Here is a 19758-nt window from a genome sequence, read left to right on the forward strand (position 1 = left end):
TATGCTATGCTACACTGCTCAAAATTTTGCCTATTATGCTTATTAAATTAATGCTCAAAATTTACCTATTATGCTTAAATTATGCTCAATATTTATACCTTAGTTCCCATGTTTTTCTAGTAAATTGCACTTTATGGGAAAACAGTAAGTTGTCGAAACACAGACTCTAAATCCTTGCTTGTCATAATGGAAGACACAGAAAGATAAATATACTCTAATAGAACAGTCAGCTGTCTGATTATTTTCTGACTGTTCCATTAGAGTATATCAATCTTTTCCTATGATTTGTATTTTGGACGTGCCTTCTATTCCACACTTGGAAGCATTAACTTCATAAAGAACTACAATGAAGCAAATAAAGTTGTGTATGGTTTCAATTTTACTGTACTGACAGCTATAAATTATGATATGGCTCTGCATGTGTAGATCAGCTTGTCCTTTATTAAGGATTCTGACCTACTTGGGTTTAACTTCCATTCTCAGTGGCCTGGTATAACTACCTATCCTCCTACTTTTTTTTACTTTAATGTGGGCTTCAGTGGGATAGAAATACATATTATCTGTATTTTATTTGACATACCGTACGCAAGGAAATTTGACATAAATGAATTGGTTTAATTAATTTAAATGTCAAATGTTTACAAGCGCCTTTAAAAGTACAGGTTTTGTCTACGATTTCTTGATTTTCGTCAACATCTTATTCGTCAAATCTGCTGAAGTGTAAATTTGTCAAATTTTTTATACGTCAAAATTTTCTTGCGTATGGTATGTTAGTCTGGCATAGCCAGACCCTCGTATATGCCATGTATGGTGTATCAAGAAGAGGTTCCAAGAAACCCCTCTTTGGAAGTCTTAAAGCTAGGACACTCAAAAGTACTTGTATAACTAGTGTAATACTTCACCTACCTCAGCACTTCTATTCTTGATAAGCGCCTCTCAAAATAATTATCTATGAGATTGTTTTAGCTTGGTAAAATTGCCGAGGAGTGATATCTTGCCACAACCATAGCCCCTACAACTACCTGAGGTTGATATCTAGACTCAGGTATGAACCGCCACGCTGAAATAATATAAATCCAGACTTCGCGCGGGCTTCGTATGGAATTAACCCTTTTAAAGTCTGGATTCACCACTGCTTGACCTGTTGATAGTTTCCCGTTCGATCCCTCATAGTAATCTTGACCGACCAGTCGATATGTTGTGCTCTCCGGGGTCACTTTCCAGCTGGATCACGTGCGTCGATCACAAAAGTCGCACCCTTCTGAAGGAGAGGAGAAATCCTTTTTAATTACAATTACGAATGGCAACAACGTTTTATATACAATTGGTACATTCAGCTCGTTCGAACCAATGGAGCCTTATCATCAAAACTCACGTGATTGTGAGTTGCTGCTTGATTCTTTGCTTGGCTTTCAGTCATTAATCTTGTTGATTTTCACGCCAAGCTTGGCGAGTATTATTGATTATTATCTTTCGTTGTTAACTGTTACGGTGCTACTCTCCACTAAGACTAATTTATCCAGTTTTCGCGGCCTGGTGCGCGTCATTTGCAATGTCCACTGAACAAGGAGGGGCGAGTTCTGATGCTTCTGGAACGGGACGCCAGAAACGTCCGAGACCACAGGATTCTAGTAGCAGTATTTGTCCTACTTGTGACGAGGAAGTTTCTGCTGATCACAATGGCGTACAATGTCAATGGTGCCAAGTATGGGAGCACTGCAAGTGTGCGAAGATCAGTCAAGGTGAATACAATATGTGACTGTCTCTGGGAAAACCGGTCTTATCGCCCATTTAAAAGTATCGAGAAACGTCGGTTTTAAACATTCTGTGTGTTGTAGCTGGCCAATGGTGGTAGCTACGCATACCAAATTTTCACACGTTTCACAACAATTTCTTACCTTCCTGATCATCCACTGAAGAAGTAGTCAACAGCTAAGCTTCCCGCCATTTTAGATAGTTTTTAAACCGAGGTTGTCTGTATCAGGCGAGCTCCAGAAGGGTGGGAGGCGGGGGCCCTGGAAGGCGGGCAAGATGGTGTTCAAAAATTGAAAAGAGACGTGCTGGGATGAATTAGGCCAAGTTATAGGCCATTCAGGGCTCAGAACTGGCTAAAATGAAAGGAAATTTACAGCACAGGTCATTGTCCAACACCACAGAGCTGTACAGCCACACACAGCCATCTCCTGGTTGGCCAGGGCTCCATCAAGACCCCAGACCACTCGTACGGCTCGCCACCGTGCTCTAAAAAAGCAGCCAGCAAAAGCAGACCACTTTACTCTGGTCGACTGTGGCAGTGAAACTTGATAGTGCATTCATTAAGCTTTGTGTTTGTGTGAAAAAATCAAACTTCCTGTCTTGGGCGATAAGAACGGTTTTCGTAGATCCAGTCACATATGTTATCCTTAGGGTCTGCTCGAATTATGTTTTTTTGCTGTGACTGTCAGTCCAGCGTTAACCAGGCCTTTGAATTCTTTGATAACATGTATAGTAGACAGAGTCTATTTGACAAGCGACTTCAGAACATTGAAGATAAATTGGGTAAACTAACTCAAGGCCTGTGTGGCCCTCCTGATGGTGTTGATGTTATTGAGATGTCTTGTGATGACAGTGCTGGAAACAATACAGAACCAACTAGACCTAGTGGTCTTTTACCTAAGATTGACACTGGTGGAATTACCTCTGCTGTTGCCTCAGCAATATCAGAGGAAAAGGAAAGAGATAAGAGGAAGTTAAATTTAATTTTACATAATGTTACTGAACCCAGTTCAGATGATGGTAACTGCAGAAAGAAAGAAGATATTGAGCATGTCTCTAATATCTTCCAGAAAAATTTGGGTGTGACTGTTAAGGTGACCAATGCTGTCCGATTGGGTAAAAGAAATAACAAGCCTCGTTTACTGAAAGTTTCTGTTGATTCAGAGCACTCTAAAGCTGCAATTTTGCGCAATAGCACTAAGCTGAGAGGTAAGGATGTGCCTCAGTGTTTGTCAAAGGTTTTTATCACTTCTGACATGACTATTAAAGAAAGGGAAAAGAACAAGCATCTACGAGCTGAACTAGCTGAACTAAACAAGGATGGTAAAAAGTACAAGATAAAAAACGGAAAGATAGTGCAGAGGAACTCTTAGACTGTTCCCTCTGCACTGATAATTATCGGAATGAAGTGTGTGAACCATCCAATAATGCTAACAGTAACCAGTCAATTACATGTCTTTTTTCCAATGCACAAAGTGTTTTGAATAAGCTGCAAGAGTTACAAGCCATTGTGTATCAACACTCACCACAGATTATAGGAATTGCTGAATCCTGGTGCAACAGTGATGTTGGTGACGCTGAGCTTCACCTGCAGGGATATAATTTGTTCCGTGATGATCGCAAATCTGGTATTGGTGGTGGTGTTATGCTTTACATCCATGAAGGATTGCTTGCTGTCCCATGTAAAGTGTTAAATGATGTTGGTTTTGATAACTCTTTGTGGTATACAATTTCCCTGACCAACAATGACAAGCTTTTGGTAGGAGTATTGTATAGGGCTCCATCTTCATCCATTGACAACAATCAAAAATTGTTGTCAATCATCAGTAACCTTTATGAAACATCTTTTTCTCACTTGTTAATAATGGGGGACTTCAATTTTCCATCAATCAATTGGGTAGATCTCGTATGCTCTAGTGGGGAAAACTCCTTGGCCTCCTTGTTCCTGGATGCTGTTCAGGACAGTTATTTAGTTCAGCATGTAACAAATTGTACTAGGCATAGACAAAGCCAGCAGTCTTCACTACTTGATTTGGTTTTTTCTTCTGATCCCAACTTTATCGATGAAGTTATTAATTTATCAGGTTTGGGAAGCAGTGACCATGACTGCCTTGTATGGAAATACAAGTGCTATGACATACCACCTCTCTCGAAACCTATAGTTCCCATGTTTAATTATCGAAAAGGTGACTACCAAGGTATGAATGAATATTTCATGGGAATTGACTGGGCAGATCGTATGTGTAGTGATAGCATAGACGATAATTGGGAGGTATTCAAACAGTTGGTGAATGATGCTGCAGTCCAGTTTGTTCCTACCTCTATTCCTAAGGCTAGCGAATCTCCTCCATGGTGGACAAAAAGTATATCTGTAGCAATCAAAGCTAAACATTCTGCTTTCTCTAGATATAGGAGGTCTAGGTCTTGTGCTGACTATGCTAACTACAAGACCAAACGTAATATAGTCAAATGTAAACTTAGAACTGCCCAAAAGTCATACGAACAATCACTTTTAAATAAATTTAAGTCCAACCCAAAAGCCTTCTATTCCTACGTCAAATCTAAACAAAAGGTTAAGCCTAGTATTGGCCCTTTAGAGAAGACTGATGGCTCTTCCACTACCAGTGATGAGGAAATTACTGATGTTCTCAACAGATATTTTGAGTCAACTTTTACTCAAGAAGATCTATCGTATATTCCAGCGCCTCCTTTTAGATATGAAGAATCTATATGTGATGTCAACATATCTGAGTCTATTGTATTGGAGAAATTGAGTACTCTGAAAGATAATAAGGCTCCTGGTCCGGATAGCATCCATTCTTATGTCCTCAAGGCTTGTGCCCATACACTTTGCACTCCTTTAACCATGCTATTCCATCAGTCCTTGACTAGTGGAGATCTCCCTTGCGAATGGAAGAAAGCCCACGTAATACCAGTATATAAGAAAGGTTCTAAGTTTAAGGCTACCAACTACAGACCAATCAGTCTGACATCTACTGTGGTTAAAATTTTAGAATCTATTATTCGTACGGAGTTATTTGACTTTCTTTTAGAAAATAACATTCTTAACCATCAGCAACATGGTTTTGTGTGCAACAAGTCATGTTTAACTAATTTGTTGGAAACCTTTGAAGACTGGACAAGTGCAGTGGACCAGGGTTATGGGGTTGATGTGGTATACCTGGATTACAGTAAGGCATTTGACTCTGTACCACATCGTAGATTGATTTCTAAACTTGAAGCATACGGTGTGCGTGGAAACTTGTCCCTGTGGTTATCCAATTTTCTCACAAATCGTTTTCAGAGAGTAGTGGTTAATGGGTCTCAGTCAGATTGGGTTGATGTTCAGAGTGGAGTACCTCAAGGTTCAGTCTTGGGTCCCTTGTTATTTATACTGTATGTCAACGATGTGCCTGACCTCATTGAGAGTAATTTGAAGATGTTTGCAGATGACACCAAGATATACTCGGTCATTAAATCTTTTCATGACAGCCTTAAACTACAACATGACATCAACAAGTTAATGCAATGGTCAAGTGTTTGGTTGCTTAGATTTAATGCAGCCAAATGCAAAGTAATGCAGATTGGTAACTCTCTTCCTGCATCATACACCATGTACGATGGCACTACAAATGTATCTACTGACCTAGAACTAGTCAACGAGGAGAAGGACCTTGGAGTGTGGTGCACAAGCGATCTCAAGCCATCTCTACACTGCCAAAAAGCTGCAGTCAAGGCTACACAGGTTCTTGGGCTTATTAGGCGATCTTTTAGAATTGACTCTACTGATATGTTTATATTTCTGTATAAGATGTATGTTCGACCGCATTTGGAATATTGTGTGCAATCTTGGAGTCCGTACTTGGCCAGAGACATCGACACCCTTGAAAAGGTTCAGAGACGTGCAACTAAACACCTTCATGGATTAGCCCACTTGACTTATGAAAGCCGTCTTGAAATTCTGGATCTCTATTCTCTGTATTGCAGACGTCAAAGGGGTGATATGATTGAAACATATAAGATACTTAAACGACATTATGACTTGGACCCATCTACATTTTTTACTTTAAATACTGCTACCACCAGGGGCCATTCTCTTAAGCTTTTTAAAGAAAGATCAAGATTACTTGTTAGGCAGAACTTTTTTACAAATAGGATAGTCAATCTATGGAACTCCTTACCTGACTTTATCATTTCAGCACCAACAGTTGCAACCTTCAAGCTGAGCTTGGATAATTTTTGGAAGCAATCTAGATATGGGCACCTTCAAAGGCCTGCAGCCTAGCCTGGCAAGTTAGCTTGCCTTGGCATCTACAAGCCCATTAAATATAGAAGTCACGTGATCCGCAGTTGGACGAGTCAATTTCAATGCTTCTCTTCCCGCTGCTGTTTCCCTTCAAGACTGCCTCAAAAGTCGTTGTACCGTGGCATATAACGGTACCAGTAAAAGCCAGTCCACTTTACTGCTGTAATCAGCTTATTTTTGTATCTGTTTTCCTCTTAGTGTGCACTAATTAAATATCGTCGTATCTACCAATGTCTACGTCTGGAAATCCCAAGAAAAGACCGTACTCAGATGTCTCTCCAGATAAGTCAGCACAGATACTTAGTAAACCACTTGATGTTTGTGGTAAATGTAATAAGAAGTGTACGTCTGCTAAAGATGAGTCAATTCAGTGTGATCTTTGTGGCATGTGGGCACATGCCACCTGTGAATGCATATCTCGTGAACAGTTCAAGGCTGTTAAGTCACTTTCTTCACTAAGTAACTTTGTTTATTACTGTCAAGTTAATGATTGTGCCAGTCGTATCAAGAATATCACAATTGACTGGGTCCAGTCTCATGTCTCACCACAAATTGAAACCATTGTTTCAGATCTCACCAAAGAGCATCTCTCAAAGGAGTATTCAACTCTACAAAAAGCTGTGTCAGACTTGTCTGCCAAGATTGACAATCTCCAGGCCCAAGAACTAGAACTAAGTAGCAAAATTACTGATACTTCCAATGTCATCGGAAAGCACCCCAGCAAGTCTGCTGTGACATCCAATGATCGCAAGTCTAACATTGTAGTGTTTGGTGTTGAAGAATGTCCTCAGAATACTCTAAGGAGTGCTCGTATAGTTAGAGATACTAAAGAAGTATCAAAGATATTTGGTAGCATTGATGTTCACGTCGAACCAAACCAAATCCTGGACTGCTTTAGACTGGGAAAATTTAAGTCCCAACAAACCAGGCCCAGACCGATCCTTGTGAAGTTACACCGTGCAATCGATGCAGCTACCATTCTTGCCAACCGAAGCTCACTGGCATCTCCAATATTTATCAAGCCTGACTTGTCACCTACTGAGCGAGCTATCGAGTCCATCTTACTAAAAGAAAGGTGGTCTCTAATCCAGAATGGTCACTCTAGAAAATCAATCAAGCTTAACAGTCCACGCAGCTGCATTTATCTCAACAACCAACTGTATGGGAAAGTTATCAACTCCCAATTCCAACGTTCTACACAGACAATTCCAACTCCACAAAACACAACTTCCCATCCTCAACAGATGGACCAGTCTCCACTAATCAATCTTAGTTCACCAAATCTAGTTACCTCTGATCCCTCCCAGTCAACCACCACCACCCAGGTCAGTAGTGACAAGTGACTAGATCATGTCTGTCTAATCAACATACGTAGTATAGTAAATAAGTTAAAAATTTTCCAGGACTATGTTTATTCAAGATCCCCTGATGTTATAGGAATAACTGAGACCTGGCTGTCTAGCATAATTTATGATAATGAAATTCTACCCTCAAACTATTCACTGATTCGCAAAGATCGTGGCTCTCGTGGTGGTGGAGTCATGCTAGCTGTCCATAATTCCAAATCATACAAAGTTTTACCTTCTCCTCCTTGTTTAGAAGTGCTTTCAGTTAGTATTGGATCAAGCTCTTCAATTATCTACTGCTTAGTATATATTCCCCCAAACTCCTCTGAAGAGTACTTAATAGAATTTTTTAATTATCTACAGTCACTCAACAGTGCTACTGATAACTTACTACTTCTTGGTGATTTCAATTTTGGCGATGTTAATTGGGACTCCTTGTGTGGCCTTTCTCCTGCCTCAGCCAAGTTCTGTGATATTATTTTTAATTTGAATCTTTCTCAGCTAATCTGTGAACCAACTCATATTGCTGGAAACATGCTTGATCTTATTTTAACAAACATTCCCGATCACATATTCAATGTAAATGTTCATTTTGTACCACCTCTGTCTATTCCCTCAGATCATTACATAGTAACTTTTGATGTGCAAACTCTCAATCATTATGTACATAACCAAGCAACAACATCATTTGACTTTACCAAAGGTGATTACAACAGTCTCTGCTACTTTTTAAGCAATTCTGACTTCTCTCCTTGCCTTGAGTCTGACAATATTGAACAAGTGTGGTGCTACATTAGTGAACTTATCAAGGATGGGATAAAACAGTTTGTACCCACTGTTAGAGTCAATCAATACAATCAGCCTAAATGGTTCAACTCTTCTATTAGACACAATATTAATTGTGTTCGAACTCTTAGACGTAAATACAATAAGCATCCCTCTGAACAGAATAAAATCAAACTTGAAAATAACGAAACACTACTCCAAGCTGAAATAAGTAATGCTAAGGCTGACTACGAATCTACTTTGATCTCTAACTTTTCCTACAGCAACTCTAAAATCTATAAGTACATTCGAAGTGTAACAAATTCCAATTGTATTCCATGTTCTGTTTATTATGATTCCATCTCTGCCAACTCTGACTCAGCTAAAGCCTCCCTTTTCAACAAATATTTTCATTCAGTATTCACCCAAGCAGCAAGCCATCCTGCACCCCCTGATGACATTGATCATCATAATTATTATGTTCTCAATATATCTGATAGTGAAGTACTTAACGTTCTTCTTAATTTAGATACCACCAAAGCCATGGGACCTGATGGAATACCACCAATTGTTTTACAAAGGTGTGCCACAGCCCTTTATCAACCTCTCTGCTATTTATTTAATTTAACGCTTCAGTTTTCATACTTGCCTAGAGACTGGAAAGTCCATAAGATTGTTCCAATTTTTAAATCAGGTGATCCCACCTCAGTGAAAAATTACCGTCCAATTTCTCTACTCAGTAATACATCTAAAGTTCTAGAACGTATCATCTACAACAAAATGGTTGATCACATTTCGGCCTACATCAACCCTGCTCAGTTTGGATTTATGCGCAATCGGTCTACTACTCAACAGCTACTTCTATTTCTACACAATGCATTTTCTTCTCGTGACCAATTTGATGCCATCTACTTAGATATCAGTAAGGCTTTTGATTCGGTTTCCCATTCTTATCTATTGTCCAAACTTCATAACTTTAACGTTTCAGGTAGCTTGTGGCTTTGGCTTCAAGCCTACCATAGCACCAGATCCCAGTTTGTTTCTATTAATAACTGTTATTCTGATCTTTTATCTGTTGAATCTGGGGTACCCCAGGGCAGTATTCTCGGTCCACTTCTCTTTATCATGTTTATGAATGATCTACCTAATTCTATTACTGACAGTGAGGCTTTACTCTTTGCAGATGACACCAAATGTTTCAGGCACATTAAGACACCTCCTGGCGAACAACTGTTACAACGTGACATTGACAACCTCTTTAGCTGGAGTACATCCTCTAATTTAGATTTTAACTCATCTAAAAGCTGCCATTTATCTTTTAACCGGAAGTATCCTACATCATATACTATTAGTGGTAACATAATCATTACTAAACAATCACATAAAGATCTCGGAGTTACATTAAGTGATAATCTTGAATGGAAAACTCATCATGACATTATTTTAAGTAAAGCTTATAAGACATTGGGTCTTGTACGAAGAACCTTCAGTTCATCTATACCACCACTGACTAAAGTTAAGCTATACGTATCTCTAATCAGGTCTCAGCTCATATACTGCTCCCCTATCTGGCGTCCATATTTAGTGAAAGACATCAGTAACCTAGAACATCTTCAGAGACGAGCCACAAAGTATATTTTGAACGATTACATTTCCGACTATAAAACTAGACTTCTCAAACTAGAGCTTCTCCCATTAATGTACACCTTTGAACTTTTAGACATCATGTTTTTCATCAAATCTATCAAAAATCCAACCAGTAGTTTCAACATTCACCATTTCATTTCCTTCTCTACCAGTGCCAGATCAGGAGGCTTCAAATTACATCACAATCCCTCCACCACTAACAAGCAACGACACTTTTACTTTGTAAGGATCTGTCGCTTATGGAATGCGCTTCCATTAATTGACGTTAATCTGTCTATTGATACTATCAGGAACAGAGTCAAGTCCCACTTCCGGAATCATTTCATTCATAACTTTGACCCCCTCAACCCTCATACACTGCACTACCACTGTCCCTGTAGACCTTTAGTACACCATGTGTATTGTCAATTCTTGTATCTGTGTGTGTACCTAAGCTTATGATTGTATGTGTGTACTATAAAGCATTAATAAATAAAAAATAAATAAATAAATAATAATAATAATAATAAAAATAATAATCACCAATTCAACAAAATTTGGTAATTGGAATTACCGAGCAATTACAAATCCAAAGTCCCAAATTAACCAAAGGGTCCAATATTCGGCTAAAGCGTTGGCGGAAATATACACGCACCATATAGGTCTGTAGTTGGTGGCACTGTTTTTGTCACCAGATTTAAAGATAGGAGTAATACAGTGAATTTAATAATAATAATAATAATAATAATGAACTTTACAGTGTACATATACATACATACATACAAGTTGCAGATGTTGGTATGATAGAATCGGGACATATGGCAGCACACTGATGGTCCACTGACATCCTGTGTCAGTGGCCGAAAGCTAAATCAGTGGCGTAGCCAAGGGTGGGCATGGGCGGGCATTTGCCCAACCATCACAAGTAGCTTATGCACCTATCGATGTTAAGCCCCACCCCCCCCCCCCCAGTACGGGGAAGGTGGGGATATAGTGGGGGTTTGATCAAGTAGAAAGTCAAATTCCCCTACCTGGGCAGGGGCGGATCCAGGAGCTGGCTAGGGGAGGGGCACAAACAGGGTAAGTTGTAGGTGGTTGCATGCATGGGGAGAACCATATTCTCTATAGTTCAGTGCTGCTTTTTTAAAGCAGAAAATAATCACCTCTTAGTGGTTTCTCACTGTTGATATTTGCCATTTTGGCCTTTTCAGATGGTTGTGAAGTCTTAAAACTGTTTTAAAGGTTCTGAATGTCTTAAACAACAGCAACACGATAATTATTTTTAGAGGCGCTTAGTACGCACGAAGGTGCAGGGTGACTATTTTACAGTTAGTTTGACTTCGGTTCTCTTTGGTCTCAGGTGAATTTGTAATAAATGCTAGTAAAATGTGCATATTTTCGTAAGTTTTAAACTGATCTTGGTTGGCCTGACATAAAATTTACTAGCTGTTTTAATCAGAAGCATGGCTGGCTCCTCCACAAGGTGGAGAGGGGGGGGCATTTGCCCCAAATGCCCCATCCTGGATCCGCCATTGCTGGGGGCGAATTATCAGGTCAAATCCCCACCCTATGAGGTGGGGATAGGAAGGGGATTTGACAACCAACGTGTTGTAAAAACAGAAGCCACAGTGACAAAGGTACACGAGGTGCTGCAGTTTTATCACATGTTCTCTCGCGCTTCACGTATAAAACTACTGTAAAGGATCTATGCTACTATAGAGTGCTTGTTCAAATTCCCCACCCCTGGGGGCAAAATTTAAGTTCAAATCCCCTCCTAATTCCCCACATAGCCCGTACTGGGTGGGGTGGGGCTTGACATTGATAGATGCATTAAGATTCATGCGAGGATTCACAGCAACACACAAAATCACCCTACTTTGATACTGTAAAGCGTAAACATGTACCTCATCTCTTTCAGAAGGGATCGAGATAGATGATATATCACGTGATCCATCACGCGGAAAATCCCTTGGGAAGTCCCTATAAAATACGCACGTGCCACGCTCCTTGGCGCGGTTTAAATTCGAAATTTAAAATGGAGTCAAAGCGTGGTACACTACAGTCGTGGTACTGTATCTCTGAGTCACAGTGAGTGATAATCGTCAGTAGGATTCAGTGTGGATGGTGCTGGCAGCAAAGATTTCGTTTCAGTGGATTTGTCAAGCATATTTTTTTGATAAGGAAAGTACCGTATAGCCTACCTTACTGTTGATGAAAGAAAACAGGAAAATGTGACTCTTCTAGATAACAATAATAGTATATGCAAATGGAGCTGGAAATGGGGAAAAGGTCAAGTCATTATAAAGCGTCACGTGTACAAATTGTACTGATTAACCGAGTTGTGGTTTACACCAGATTCATGCAAAATGTACGCTGGCTGCTGTAAGTCTGGGACGAAGCTTTCTTGGCATGCTGATATTTGTGTTATAGCATAGATTCTCTCTAATCTATGGTTATAGATCATAAATTAGCGCCCCCGGCCTTCATTTGGGACCATGTGGCGTTTAATTGAAAAAGTATTTCATATCGCTGTGGTGGTTGGTCTGTAAACTACTGCCAGTTGATTGTGTTAAATATGTGATGAACTGTTTACAATGTTGGTTCTTGTAGGTTCAGCAGTTTAATGTCACGTGATACTCAGCTACGGCGATCGTCGGTGGATGCCTGCCCTATACAAGTTTAATAGATAGCATATAGCTAGTAAATGTTTGCATGCATGCAAGCAGCATTTATTTACACTAGTATAGGTAGCTGTAGACCTTGTGTGCATACACTTTTTTATATTTTTCTTTGATAATGTCTCACATGAAGGTGAGCGTGTTTCTTGTGTGTGCGTAGTTAAGTTGATGTTATGCCCAACCATCAAATATTGGCTGGCTATGCCCAGGTGCCACATATCATCAACAATCCTCCCATATGGTATCCATGTCATAAACAACTTACAGAGTGTGAAGCCTGACAGTCTTATATGGGAGGATTGTGTGCTACTGTGCTTATGTCACTGTAACTAGCTACTGTGTACATATTCTAGCACACTCTCCAATCAGCTAGTGACATTGACATTTGCAGCAAACATTTAGCCATGACCACATGCATGCTAATCAGACTATACCTATGGTGTTCCACTTTGTGACGCACTGTTGCTAGCAGGCTACACCTATGCTTTCCAGGGTTAGAGCCCGGTCTAAGTCCTGGCAATTGGAACTCAATATGCCAGTTTAAAGTACTCCTGCATGTATGGGTAATGACTGCCAAATCCCTGGTAATCATGTAAGACTGGCTACACCACTGGTAGTGACATTGTGATTTGTACATGCAGACACCGGCATAGGAAGACTTTTTGGCCAAGCCTAGCCATCTCCTATTTAGCTTGATTAATACTAACTCACAATGTTGCTGCTGTATTCAGCCCTGTTCATACATGCATTTATACAAAGGTGTTGTAAAGTGTCATCGTTACAATAATAGCACTACAACTACAATGTATACCTATCTCTTTACTACCTATTCTGCTAGACAACTCTACACCTATAATGTACATGCTTGATGTATGCATCATTATATCACGTGAAAATTTATGAAAAAAAATTGGACTCTACAGGAATTATAACACTAACAGTTACCATTCTTATAACTTGTATCATGGAGGTTCATTCTTGTCCTTCTGTTAGAATAAACACCTAAGACATCTTGTTCTTCTTCAAGTCTCCTGTGCTGCCATCAACACTGTCTCCTGTATGATAGGTGCACAATCAGTAATTCTTCTGACAGGTAGGTACATGTAGCTCATATAGCAGTGTGTTTTCAGCGATGGCACCAAGTGTGACGATGATGGCTCAAACACTGAGTATGGACTAGGAATTAATGTATCCTGCCTTATATTTTGTGTGTGTACAAATGAATCAGGATGAAAATACAGTCTTTATCATAGATTACAAAATTAATATTGCATTAACATATCTAATGAGTTAGCCTTTTAAACCAAGGAGTCTCTGTTAGCTTACTACACTAATTTTCCAATTAACTTATAATCCATAAATGGATTTGGAAAAAAGTACACAAACTAGACATATTTAAAATAAGAAATAGGGATCGCTGAAAAAAGCCACGAAACAAGAAGGGATCGCTGGGGTGTTAATGTAAACCACAAATCCGTATTTTCACTCTATAAATGCTCCATTTGAGTATAAAAAGTCAAAATAGGGATTTGTGGTTTACATTACCACCCCAGTGATCCCTTCTTGTTTCGTGGCTTTTTTCAGCAATCCCTATTTCTTATTTTAAATTTTTAATATGTCTATTTAATTTGTAGTTTACATGCTTATGGTTCAAATTTCCTTACTAAGAATATGCAATGTGCGATGAACCTGAACACAATGAACATAATATTCCCAACCAATATTATTTATTTGATTTGTAGTTTACATGGTTGTGGTTCAAATTTCCTTTCTAGGAATACAATAAACATGTTTTGTATTTTTCAGAGGTTTATGAATAATGATTCAGACAGGATGTCACACAGACAGTGTTCTCAGTGATAACAGCTAAGGCTATGCATGGGCTTGATTTTTTCACTACTGAACATCACTTCAGCCTGAGAGGTGACCTTTGGCCCAGGACCAAACTCCGAAAAATCCTATACAAGATTGTGCAGTCTTGAAAAATTCTGAAAAGATTGTAAGATTACAAATGTAATTCAACAAAATATTAAAACATGATTATGATGCACAGATGTGATGATTACAAAACTGATCTAAGTAGGGAGAATTTACTCTAAGAGGGCAAAGCTTGATTGCGAGGGGAAAAAGAAAAACTTATACAAGTCAATGTTCTCATTAGTTGCTGATAGTATACATTCCTTACTACCTTACTTATGTCATAAGGGATAAAGTAATTTTTAGGTATATCAATCTTAATTCTTAAAGCTACTAATATCATTATGAGTTTAGCTCGGACTCTTCTTTGTTGTGAGATAGGCAGATCAAGCTTGGTCAACATATACTATAAAGACTGGAACACCTGAAAAATCATTAAGACAGAATCTGGCAGCACTCATTTGGACTTCAATTTTGTTTCTGATTGTAATATGGGTCCCACATATGATGGGGTCCCATACTTGTAATACATACTCATCAATAGGACTTCTGTACAGAAAGACATTGATTTGGTTTTAATAATACTAATATTTTAATGTGGTCATTCCATCAAGCTTGCTATCAATAGAGTAGCTACCAGACAGAACTTTCTTAATTGGCGTGTTCTCAATGTAAGTATATAGTGTGTATGCAAGATGGGATCCCTTTTGTTCGTGTCACACTCTTAAACTTTGCATTTCTGAGCCAGGTATGATAATACTAAAGAAATTGTAAGATTGTAAAGCAGGCTGTACAAGATTTTAAGAGAGTTTCACTAGAGTCTGGCTTTTGACATAGTCATTACACGTGTTTGTAATGTATTGCATGTCTGGCACAGTGAAGAAGGATCAAATAGTTCTTTTAGTTTTAACTATCACAACATATTATTGATCACTATATTCATTGTATATGTGATGTCATGTAAACATGATGAAGAATGGATGCACTTGTGTGTCTTTATTCTTGGTATCATACCAATATATACACTGTAACTAAGGATGTATTAAACAAATATTCCTATATAGGCATGGAACATAATTTCTTTGGTAAGGAATGTAATTTGTTCAATGGTACATACATGCACTGAACTGAAAAAAGTCCCTGGTTATTACAAATTACAGGTTTCTGGTATAGCTAGTATCACATCACATTTCATAATTGATAATCACTGGTCAGTTTGTCTGCCATACTGCTATGGTCATGTTGTATGAAAAATGAAACTTGTTGGGATGTGAAAGATGATTAGACTATAGGCTTGTATAGTTTTTCACTATTGTATTGTCAGAGAGGAAGCAACAGAGCTTTGAGGAAATTATAAATAGCTAAAACAAAGCTGCAATAGTAATCTCATACTACATATTATATTAATTGAAATACTAATTGAAATAATACATGCTATGTTTGAGTCAGGATAGTGAGCTGATTACAATGGCAAAAATCACATGATATGAAATTATTTTGTGTAGCCACATTCATTGCATTCCGAGATTATGCCTGATGGAGACACAAAATGTTGGGTATATTGCATGCTTTATACTATAACGTTCGCAATGATCAGTGAGAAATGATCACTTCCTTCAGTGGGAGACAACACTGTAACGTCAAAAAGTAACGATTACATGCTGGCATCAGCCATGAATTGACATACCAAGAATAAGCCTCATAAATTCCTTAGAATAGATCACAAACAGCCTATCTTATAAACCACTTCAGTCAAAAGCCAATTCCACTAAAATGCCAATGCTATATAGTGTACATGGAATTATATTACCAAATCTCATAGGTGTCTGGGTTACATTAGTACTGTACCACACATTGATTCACTAAAGTAATTGCTAATTGTAGCCTGCTCACACTGGCTGCATCTAACAAGACTACCTGCCAATAATAGAATAAACGTTTTGGCTATTTATATAGTAGCTTAATTATTTTAACCAGTGGGTGTTCTTGAAAGATATATCAACTCAACAGCAGATTAAGCTGGATTCCATGCAGCTCACTTTTTCTTGTCATGCTCCATGGCTGATCAATCTGCACTTTATTCCAAACTGTGTCATTCTGCACTGGGATAGAAAATAGTGCAAAGAGGGATAATTATGTATTTGTACTGAAATACCCTAGGCTTGGGATAAACGCATTTAAGGAATCACATGAGTTAGTGTCTCCCTTTTAACGAAGCAAGCAGTTGGTCCCTCCACAGTGCTGGTCTAGCACTCACTGCTAGACAGCTAGTTACAGAAGTTATAATTTAATGAATGTCTTTGGAAATCATCTACAATTTTTTTTACACTACATTGACAACAACAAGCTTCAATTAAAATACAAAAATTAATGCTATACTAGCTGTGGGAATACAATTGTCTAAAAAGTGGCAACATTTTTGGTACAAACAGAGTTAACTGACACATAAACACAATACAGTAAACAGCAGTACATCCCAGTATTAAGGAAACTGTTGTCAGGTTGTAAACATCATTTACAGGAGAAAGTAACTCCGATAAAGCTAAACATATTGTAACAATGGGTAGAGTGGCATAGAAAAATATAGCAATATGTTTAGCATTGTTAAAATGCTTGTGCTTGACATCATTAAAATGCTTGCGGTAAACTTGACGTATCAAAAATGCCAATAAACACAATGTTACTGACATCACAAAGTGTGGAATGTAAAATAAACTAATGAGTTTAGATGGTTGACAATATACTAATATCTTTCGATGAAGGTCGTCTTCTTTTGTAGGCATTAACTTTTTCTTTACAATGTTACTCTTATTAACAAGGGTGAATACTATATGATAAGTTGTGTTAATGAATACCCAACCAATGGAGGCAGCAATAATAGCATTGTCAGTAACTAACTTTCCTGGCTTTCGTTTGAAAGAGTAGAATATCCGGTAGATCCTCCAACTCTTCAATAATGTTGTATTGAGAATTAGTAACAGTCCGAGATCAAACAACCACTGTTTACCTTGGCATAGAATAGAGAATATCACCATATCATGTTCTGCAATTGCACTGATCACAAGTAGGATTCCGCTTAACAGTAACAAGTTGTTACCAGCAAATATTATGTAATTTAGAACAGGGCTTGATGCTTTGATCAAGTAAAAATTTTGATAATGAAAGTTGATAAGCATGGAGAAACTGTTCCACACAAATCCTAGTATTAAGAATAGCAACATCAATGCACCTGCCCACGTTTGAGCTAGCATTATTTCTGTGGGGAACTGATCTGAAGGAGGATTATTCACTGACCACAATAACACTGTATCATTGAGAGATAAATTGCCCCCCCCTGAACCATTCATTGGAGGATGATAAAGACCAATTGTATTAAGGACTCCAGGTCTTTGGGGCTGAATAAATAATATAGGGAGTTCTCGTTTATGTGTTTCATCAAATATAACTTGTCCAGAAGCACCTGCAAAAGAAACTCCAGCTATTTCTTCCAGTATCGTTCCAGAAATATCAGAATTTCCTAAATAGAAGTTAGCTAAACTTTTATTAAATTGGGATAGTCTTTCTTCGGTGTTATGTAGTGCCTGACCCAGTACCCACATAGAATCATAAGCAAGTGTGGCCCAATCATTCAGCAGTGATGAGGTATAATTGTCTCCTCTCTCAAAAGCATATTTTATAGATTCACTAACATAGGACTCATGGTACTGATCAAACGTTTTGCCAGTGACACTAATGGTATTGTAAGTGGTAGTCAGTTTGTAACCTAGACAAATACTTCCTTCCATTGCTTGTTGAAATTCATCATTCCCTTTGCAATAACCAGGTCCTGTTGATCTGTTAAGCAAAGCACATACATTACGTAAGTGTATCCATATGATGCGGGGGTATGCAAGATTTTGACGGTGAAGGTAACACATGATATCACGACTTGCTTCCCTGCTAGCCGCCAGTATGCCAACTCTCATATTAGATGAACGGATGTCATTTAGGTCAATGAATTGGAGACCTTCTTCTCCTGACTGTCCAATACTTGCACTGTACACCTCCTCTGCATCATTAATATGGTAATGGATGCCAGTACGTAAAGTAGAGACGGAATGTTTTACCCAAGTTTCGTATCCAACCTTGAGTATACCATAACGCTTCCACTTAAATTTCCCAAGCAAGCTGATTACGGCTCCGGAAGTACTTTCATCACTAACAGTTCGAAATAAGTAAGGATATGAGCTGATGATTGATAAAACAGGTGAGGTCGCTCCGTAGGACACCTGTGGAAGGCAAACATCGTCTCTTCCAGCAATGGAGGCTATAACAATTGTAGAACTAGAACAACCTGTTCCTAAAATAGCCACTGGCGGCTTATATGCACTGTGCAGAGCGTTACGCACAAACTCGTGAACTCCGCGGTCGCGATCACAACCTGAATTAGCTTCTATCAACTCCAATATGAATCCAGGTAAAATACTATTATTTTTGTTAATCTCGTCTATAGCCAACCTCGCAGCAGGTATGACATATTCTCCGTCCCAAGATGACTCTCGATAAGGGAACAACCCAAGTATTCGTAATAGAGTCCGATTGTCGCAAGGCTCAGTAGTCCACTCTTCGCCAGCACAGGTAGAATGTACAAACACCTCAGCGAGCACATTTACGACTATAAATAACTTACCGAAAAGTGGAGAGTTTTGCCGGATCATTATGCTGTTGTAACTCTGCACACTGAGTGATGTGTTGGATGGCTATAGCTACTAGCTAGAATATAATCATATAGAGCATTTTCAACACGTGATCTACACTACGTAACTTCAAATATCGCGTACGCGTCCGCCATACTGGTGAACCAAGCACTGGTGAACCGTATCCAACACCAGGTCTTCGTCTACTAACAAACTAAATCATGTCCGCACTAATAGTAACTATGCCAGAAACTTTTACTTTAATAGAATTCCCAGGATATGGAACCAATTACCTTGCATTGACATCAACCAGTCCCTACCAGTCATCAAAGCTACTATTCAGAACTATTTATGGCAACACTTCACCACAAATTTCTCTCCTGACAATCCCTGCACCTATCATTACTGCTGTAGATGCAGCAAGTGCTATGATTCTGGACTGACAATTAACTTTACTACATAAGTTTAATTAACTCCCGGCTGCCAGCACAGGTTGCTGGCAGACCATCAATGCAACTTTTTCTTCATCTATACCCACCTAGACATGTATAATTATAATTGTATGTTGCATTGTAAAGCATTAATAATAATAAAATAATAGTATAATAGTTCGCTCAGTATAGTGTGTTTACAGCATTCTTCTGGCAGTGGAGAGAAGTTATGGTTGCTGTGGAAGAGAATTGCATCTT

At 38.7% G+C, this 19758-nt stretch overlaps 2 protein-coding genes across 2 annotated transcripts in view; one reads left to right on the forward strand and one right to left on the reverse strand.

Moving 5' to 3' along the window:
• LOC136255179 (collagen alpha-1(XXIII) chain-like) overlaps nucleotides 1–19758 on the forward strand; it is a 176133-nt gene that overhangs the window by 96281 nt on the left and 60094 nt on the right. The gene's annotated exons all lie outside the window — the stretch shown is intronic.
• Nucleotides 16698–19120, reverse strand: LOC136256097 (gamma-aminobutyric acid type B receptor subunit 2-like). The gene has a single exon (XM_066049028.1). It carries the CDS (start codon nucleotides 19088–19090, stop codon nucleotides 16772–16774), a length of 2319 nt encoding a protein of 772 aa, XP_065905100.1. The 5' UTR covers nucleotides 19091–19120; the 3' UTR covers nucleotides 16698–16771.

Source organism: Dysidea avara, chromosome 5 (genome assembly GCF_963678975.1).
Source record: "Dysidea avara chromosome 5, odDysAvar1.4, whole genome shotgun sequence".
NCBI lineage: Eukaryota > Metazoa > Porifera > Demospongiae > Dictyoceratida > Dysideidae > Dysidea > Dysidea avara.